The sequence below is a fragment of the Asparagus officinalis genome, chromosome 7 (genome assembly GCF_001876935.1).
Source record: "Asparagus officinalis chromosome 7, Aspof.V1, whole genome shotgun sequence".
Taxonomy (NCBI): Eukaryota; Viridiplantae; Streptophyta; class Magnoliopsida; order Asparagales; family Asparagaceae; genus Asparagus; species Asparagus officinalis.
The window spans coordinates 75,665,914-75,674,288 of NC_033800.1; the positions used below are offsets into that span (position 1 = coordinate 75,665,914).

General features: G+C 43.2%; 1 protein-coding gene across 1 annotated transcript in view; it reads right to left on the reverse strand.

Annotated features, from left to right (window-relative positions):
* Positions 1-7,857, reverse strand: part of LOC109847384 (receptor like protein 30-like) — an 8,247-nt gene extending 390 nt beyond the window's left edge. Inside the window, exons 1-4 of the mRNA XM_020416616.1 lie at positions 7,486-7,857; positions 6,538-7,417; positions 451-583; positions 33-389 (exon numbers count right to left, since the gene is read on the reverse strand). Of these exons, the coding sequence (XP_020272205.1) occupies positions 33-389; positions 451-583; positions 6,538-7,417; positions 7,486-7,857 (1,742 nt within the window). The remainder of the gene's footprint in view (positions 1-32; positions 390-450; positions 584-6,537; positions 7,418-7,485) is intronic.

Genomic DNA, 8,375 nt, shown 5'->3' on the forward strand with positions numbered 1-8,375 from the left:
CTTCCCTCTCTCCCCCCTTCATTGCCACCAACAAACCAACTTCATATAGCAGAGAAAGATTTACCTCTTCATGGTCTAAAAATGTAGTAGCTTTGTAGGACTTAAAAAGCTTGATGATCGTTTGCTCTGATGAGGACATGGCAGTCAGATTGCCAAGCCATTGAGGTATTGTGCCTGAAAGATTATTATCTGCTAAATCCAAGACTTGCAGATTTTCAAGAAGCGATAACTGTTCAGGGATGCTTCCTTCAAGCACATTGGATCGTAGGCGAAGCATCCTCAGTGATGATAACCGTTCTATCCATACGGGAATGTTCCCTTTAAGTTTCCATACAATTTTCCAAAGACGGTGTTTTCCCATGTAGCTTGTTGTTTCCCAAGTGTAATGACTGAAGAAATTATAAGGAACCAAACCACTGAGAAATATTTCCAGATAGGCTGTTGTTTGACAAGTTAATAGCTGATAACTGCATCTTGGAGCATTGAGGGATTTCTCCTGATAAGAGATTATTTGATAGATCAAGAACACCCAAATAAGGCATCTTACAGATGGATGGCGGAATTCTACCCGTAAGAAGATTTCCTGAAAGTAAAAGGACAATGGAATACCTATTGCTGATTATGAGAAGAAGATTTCCCGAAAAAGAATTATCAGAAAGGTACAGATAGGTGTGAAAACGGCGAAGGAATTATGAAAAACATGAAGAAAAACCCAAAACAGACTCCACCACACCCTGGTGTGGTGTCTGCCATGAGTGTGGCAGAATTTACCCTGTCTGCCATGGGTGTGGTCTGCACCACACCCTGATGTGGCAGAATCTGCCCTGTCTGTCATGGGTGTGGTCTGCGCCACACCCTGGTGTGCCAGACTCGTTTTTAGAATCCTAATCTATTTGGGATTCTGTTTTGTTATAAATAGAACTACGTTTTTTAGGGTTTCAAAAGGAGAGAAAAAGAGAGAATTAGCATTGTTTTGAACACTTTGAGAGGGAGATATTGTGAGGGAGTTGAGAGCTTTGGTTAGGGTTATATTTGAGTGATTTTGTGAGTTGTAACCCGTTGTATTTCTCCTTCATATAGTGAAATCTCCCCATCCTCTCCCCGTGGATATAGGCAATTGCCGAACCACGTAAATTCCTGTGTTTGTGTGTGATTTTGGTCATTATTTTGTGAATTGCACTCGTGTTTGGTTTTGGTTTTCTTCTCTCATCGCTCACCGACTCGTTTGGTTGTCGAGCACGCTTCCGCACGGCGCGCAACAAGTGGTATCAGAGCTCAGATTTTAGATCTAGGGTTTTGGATTAGGTGAAGGAAGATTCAGTTGGAAGCTTGGTTCTTGGAGTTCTAGGCTTTGGTGGAGTTAGGGTTTGAAGTTGTCGTTGAAGATCTCGCTTTCCTCGTGTGGTTAGGAGTTCTATTTGGAATCCAATCTAGGGTTCAGTTGGGTTACTTCTAAATTCTATAAAGTTTGAATCTTTTTTTTTGTAATTTGGAGTTTGTGATTTTGGGTGAAGAAGTTGGTGAAAGCAGCAAGATGACGGGTACAGTTCAAGTGGGTTTTCAAAACACTAAGATTAGTGTAGTGAAATATGACGGAAAAATCAATTTTGGTTTGTGGATGAGCGACGTACAAGATGTGCTCAATGCTCAAAATTTAGAGGAGACCATCATGATCGATGTGAGGCCACCTAAATATGAAGAGGCGGTATGAGAAAAGATGAATAGGAACGCTTGTGGGGTTATCAGGTCCTGTTTGGAACAGGAGCTCAAATATGATGTGATTGGGGTGACGTCTGCGATGAAGATGTGGGAAATTCTCAACAATAAGTATCTTATGAAGAGTGTTGAGAACAGGTTGCATTTCTTGCGTAGGTTATTCAGATTTCAGATGTCCCGAGGCACCTCGCTTGCTGCTCATGTGAACAACTACACTAAGTTATTATCGGACTTGACGAACGTGGATGAGAAGATCACGGATGAGTACAAGGATATTATTCTTTTGGGCTCCTTACCGGATGAGGAGTATGATACCTTCGTGCTTACTTTGCTGAACGGAAGTATTATTCTTTTGGGCTCCTTACCGGATGAGGAGTATGATACCTTCGTGCTTACTTTGCTGAACGGAAGATCTTCTATCACTTATAGTGAAGTGACTAACGCATTGACGAACTACGATTTGAGGAGGAAGGATAAGGAGACTTCCCGCGCTAGTACTTCAGGAGAGGCCTTGTCGACGAGAGGTAGAAGCCCATATCCGAAAGGTGGTAATCGAGGAAGGTCAAAGTTAAGAGTTCGTTACTAGCTAGCTAAGAACCAATGTGTATTCTGCAAGGAGCAGGGACATTGGAAGAGAGACTGCCCAAAGGTCAAAGAAAAGGAGAATAGCAAGAATAAGGGCCCGAAGGCCAATAAGGTGAATGTTGCGAAAGGCGATGATTCCGATGATTCGAGCTTTTCTCTTTTGATTACTCCGGAGGTGAACCATTTGGATGCATCAGATTGGATGCTTGATTCTGGCGCTACTTATCATGTGACTCCTAGGCGAGATTGGTTTTCATCGTTTGAGAGACTCGACGGGGGTGTTGTTGTCATGGGAAATGATCAATCCTGTGACATTTGTGCGATAGGTACTGTGAGGATTCGGATGCACGATGGAGTAGTCCGTGAGTTGAAGGAGGTGAGATTTGTTCCTCAGCTGAAAAAGAATCTTATCTTAGTTGGAGCTTTGGAGGCTAAGGGATTCAAGGTGACTTTCGAAAATACTATAGCGAAGGTTACTAAGGGATCTTTGGTGATGATGAAGGGAGTCTGCAGTCAAAATTTATACTATCTAAAGGGGAGAACCGAGATTGGCCAGGTTGCTTTCGCTACTTCAGAGGCGGACATGAGTAGGCTTTAACATTACAGGTTACGGCATACAAGAGAGAAGTCACTGCAGGCTTTGTGCAAGCAGGGGCTATTGAAGGGAGCCAAGAGTGGTAAAGTGGAATTCTGTGAGTACTGTGTTCTTGGCAAGAAGACGAAGGTGAAGTTCGGGATGGCCATTCATAGGACGTGGGTCATCTTGGACTACGTGCACACAGATGTTTGGGGTCCCACCAAGACTGCATCACTTGGTGGTCGATATTGGTTCGTCAAGTTTATTGATGACTATTCTAGGCGTTGTTGGGTGTACACCATGACAAAGAAGAGTAAAGTTCTAAATATATTTGTAGAGTGGAAGAAGAGATTGGAACTGCAGACTGGGAGAAAGATCAAGACGTTGCGATCCGACAACGGCGACGAGTATACTTCAGACCCCTTTCAACAGCTATGTCGAGACGAGGGCATAGAGAGGCACTTCACAGTTAGTCATACACCGTAGTAGAATGGGGTGACAGAGAGGTTAAATCGGTCTTTGCTGGAGAAGATTCGATATTTATTAGCGCATAGTGGTTTGGAGAAGATCTTTTGGGCTGAGGCACTTTCATATGCGAGCCACCTCATTAATAGGCTGTCTTTATCTGCGATTGAGGAAAAGACCCATATGGAGATGTGGTCGGGAGAGACAACACATGACTATGACTAGCTCAAGGTATTTGGTTGCCCTGTATATTATCATGTTAGAACTGATAAGTTAGAACCTCGAGCTAGGAAGGCCATATTTGTAGGATTCAAGCGTAGTGTCAAGGGATACAAGCTTTGAGATTCAGTTGATAAGAATATTGTGCTGAGTAGGGACGTCACATTCGATGAGGCTTCTATCTTAAAGCTTCCCAGCTCTCATCAGGTGAAGAGCGACCCGACAAAGGAGATATCACAGGTGATGGAGATTGATGCAGCTCTACAGTGTCCAGATGATGCAGTATCCATTAGAGTTCCGACTGAGGTGACGTCAGGCGAGCACGACGGTGATGCGGAGGATACGGGTACTCATGTGCAGGATCAGGGACCGACGGCTCAGGTTCAGGATTCGATTACGGTTCGGAGACAGAGGAGAAACATACAGATGCCAGTACGGTATGCCGACACAGTTTCATATGCACTTCCGGTGGAGAGTATCGATGAGATGATACCTACTACTTTCAGAGAGGCCGAGCAGAGTTCGGAGGCTGATTCGTGGCAGGTAGCTATGCAGGAGGAGATGAAGTCTCTTCATAAGAACGATACATGGGAGCTTGTTGAGCTTCCAAAGGGGCGGAAGGCGATTGAGTGCAAGTGGGTGTACACGAAGAAGGAGGGCATTGATGGCACTCTATTAAGGTTCAAAGCTAGGTTGATTACGAAGGGCTATGCACAGGAGGAAGGTATTGACTATAATGTGGTTTTTTCTCCGGTGGTGAAGCATTCTTCGATTCGGATTTTACTAGCTTTGGTGGCACAGTATGAATTAGAGTTAGATCAGTTGGATGTGAAGACGACATTTCTTCATGGTGATCTTGATGAAGAAATATATATGACTCAGCCATTGGGATTCCGAACTGTAGGGAAAGATAAGTTGGTTTGCAGGTTAAAGAAATCGCTATACGGTTTGAAGCAGTCTCCTCGACAGTGGTATAGGCGATTTGATGGTTTTATGATTGGTCATTCGTACACTCGGAGCCAGTTTGATCCTTGCGTATATTTTCGCAAGTTAAAAGGAGGTGCGTACATCTATTTGTTGCTTTATGTCGATGACATGTTGGTTGCCTCTACTTCTAGGTCGGCTATAGATGAGTTGAAAGTTCAGCTTTCAAATGAGTTTGAGATGAAGGACTTGGGTGAGGCCAAACACATTTTGGGAATGGAGATCGGCAGAGACAAGAAGAAGGGCAGGATTTGTTTGACACAGGTGGCTTATTTGAAGAAGGTTCTACAGCGATTTCATGTTAGCATGGATACGAAGCCAGTTAGTGTACCATTGGGAGCCCATTTGAAGCTTTCAGCTGGTCTTTCACCGAAGTCAGTTGAAGATCGAGAGTTGATATCGAAGACTCCATATGCGAGTGCGGTTGGGAGCTTGATATATGCGATGGTATGTACGAGGCCGGATTTGTCACAGACGGTGAGCATGGTTTCGAGATACATGCACGATCCAGGAGTGTGTCATTGGGACGTCGTGAGATGGATTTTGAGGTACATTCGATGTATGCTCAATGTTGGTTTGGTTTATGAGCGGGACACTACAGGTGGGCAACTATGTATTGGCTATGTTGATTCGGATTATGCCGGAGATTTGGATAAGCGCCGGTCTACTATGGGGTATGTGTTTACTTTGACCCTTGTGCCGGTGTGTTGGAGATGCACCTTACAGTCTACGGTAGCTTTGTCTACGACGGAGGCAGAGTATATGGCGGTTACGGAGGCTGTGAATGAGGCTATTTGGCTTCGAGGACTTTTGGAGGAACTTGGTATATCGCAGCAATCCGTCACAATTCATTGTGATAGCATGAGTGCTATCTATTTGGCGAAGAATCAGGTTTTTCATGCGATGACGAAGCATATTGACGTTCATTATCACTTCGTTCGGGATGTTCTTGAAGATGGAAATGTGGAGATTGTGAAAGTCCACATGGAGGATAATCCGACAGATATGCTCACTAAAGTGGTTCCGAGTAACAAGTTTGATCATTGTCGAAACTTGTTGCATATTCGTGATTGTTGACGCCGTTGACGGTCATTTGGATGAACTACGGGCAGCTTGATCCCTTGGGAGAGGGGGTACGTAGGCAACCACATTGGTGCAGCCGAGTTTGGAGAGACGACACATTGGTGCTCCTGTTGGTGTCGGCTCAGTGTTGAGAACACTTCGCCGAGGTGGAGAATTGTGAAAACGGTGAAGGAATTATGAAAACGTGAAGAAAAACCCAAAACAGACTCCACCACACCCTGGTGTAGTGTCTGCCATGGGTGTGGCAGAATCTGCCCTGTCTGTCATGGGTGTGGTCTGCGCAACACCCTAGTGTGGCAGAATCTGCCCTGTCTGTCATGGGTGTGGTCTGCGCCACACCCTGGTGTGGCAGACTCGTTTTTAGAATCCTAATCTATTTGGAATTGTGTTTTGTTATAAATAGAACCACGTTTTTTAAGGTTTCAAAAGGAAAGAAAAGGAGAGAATTAGCATTGTTTTGAGCACTTTGAGAGGGAGATATTATGAGGGAGTTGAGAGCTTTGGTTAGGGTTATATTTGAGTGATTTTGTGAGTTGTAATCCGTTGTATTTCTCCTCCATATATTGAAATCTCCCCATCCTCTCCCCGTGGACGTAGGCAATTGCCGAACCACGTAAATTCCTGTGTTTGTGTGTGATTTTGGTCGTTGTTTTGTGAATTGCACTCGTGTTTGGTTTTGGTTTTCTTCTCTCATCGCTCACCGACTCGTTTGGTTGTCGAGCACTCTTCCGCACGGCGCGCAACAATAGGAACCTCCCACTCCTATATGAGGCAGTTTCCCATGAAAATTGTTGGAACTGAGATCAACGACTGTATTATTGTTGAGTGTTACTGACATCGGAATGCTGCCAGTTAATTGATTGTGTGAGAGATTCAAGTAGACAATTTGAGAAGATACGTCCCAAAACCAGTCAGGTACAGTAGCTGAAATGCTTGCATTAGACATTTGTTTCTCTGTGCTTTAAGCCATGTGGGAAATTCTGGTCCTAGTACACAGGAGCCCATACGAATATTTTTAAGCTGGAAATGGGGAGTCCAGTCTGAGCTCATGTTAACAGTTACAGAACTTGATGACAGAAATATTGCCTCTAACTTTGTCATTTTAGCAAAGTGTGAATTAGAAATTAGACCTCCTAATGGATTGAAGCTAAGGTCGAGAACCACTAGCTCTGAGAGCTCCCCAACAGCTTCTGGAATGGGGTCTTCCAATCGGTTATTGGCAAGATACAGATACATCAATGATGATGACAAACTTCCAATTGATTCAGGAATGCAGCCAGAAAGAAAGTTGTTATAGGCATGGAGTTCTGTTAGATTGCTGAACATTGCTAGCCCATCCGGAAGTTTCCCATGGAGAAGATTGTTATGGAATTTCAATCTTTGTAAGCTGTACCTTGCACAACCGGACAAATCTCTTATTAGCTTCGAGATGTCTGTGCTGATTCCATTGTAAGAGACAAGGTTATGCATACCAAGGAGCCAATTTGGAATCATAGAGCTTACATCGTTCTCAGAGATGTCAATAGTTGATAGATATGTGAGATTAACATAAGGAAGAACAACAGGAATAGACTTGAGATTGCAATTCGACAGGTGTAGCACTGATAAAGAAGAAAGTTTGGTTATTGCATTAAAAATATCAACCTTCGTGAGGTTTATGCCAGACATGTCAAGGTACTGAAGAGAAGAAAGGTTAGAAAGCCAGTCAATGTTATCAACATTTCGATAAGGGGGCCGGTTGTAGTGCCAACTGAGATCAAGATATTGCAAATTTGTGAGGCTCCCTAGCTGATGAGGAACTTTCCCAGTAAATAAAGCATCAGAATGATTAAGATACCTTAACCCGGTGATCATACCGAGGAATTTTGGGATGCTTTGACCATCAAATCCAGGTATCTCAAATATTTCAGTTCAAGTAAAGCGGGACTGATTTCACCTCCCAGGTACTGATAATAGTGATAGGCAAAGGGATTGCGAAGTTGGAGTTTGGTGACATGACCTGTTCGGTTGCTGCAGCGAACTCCAGCCCATTTGTAGCAGTCTCGTCCAACCCAAGAGGATAACCTATTCTCAGGATCTGTCAGGCTCCGCTTGAACTTGAGAAGAGAAGCTCTCTCGTTCTGTATGCAAGCAGTACTCGTATTTGCTTTGTTTGAACTAAACTCGACCGTTGTAGTGCAGAGAACCAAAGGAAATAGAATCAGAAGAGTAATGATCCTAGCCCCCATCACTGGAAATTCCAAAACGAAAAAAAAAAAGAAAAGAAAAAGGGAGATTTCTACTAATATATGTATGAGGTTTACATGAAAAAAACCATTTTTTGTTTCATCAACAAGTGGAAGTAGGCCTGTTCAACTCTGCTCATGCTCCTTATAGTCAATTCTAGTACAGATAAATAGAATTTTCGTCACTTTCTAACTTAGATGACTTTCTAACTTAGATGACTCTATTTGCTTTGAAAAGTCAAGATAATTTAGCGTATATAATGTTTTTTTTTATAAAGGATAAGACAGCTATGTGGTCTTTCAACATGGATATATGACTGACCCAAGGGTTTTTATTGCAAAACGTCGTGATGTTCCTTAAGAGTTGATCTAACCAAACTTTTTATTTATAAACAACTAGTTTCTGATGTTAGTCTTCATTCTTTAGTTGTTATATCAGTTAACAGCTAGTTATTTCCTAGAGCATTGAAGCCCCTCTGTTACTTCCTGCGTGCACAAATGGTGTAGCTGTCCATCAAAGG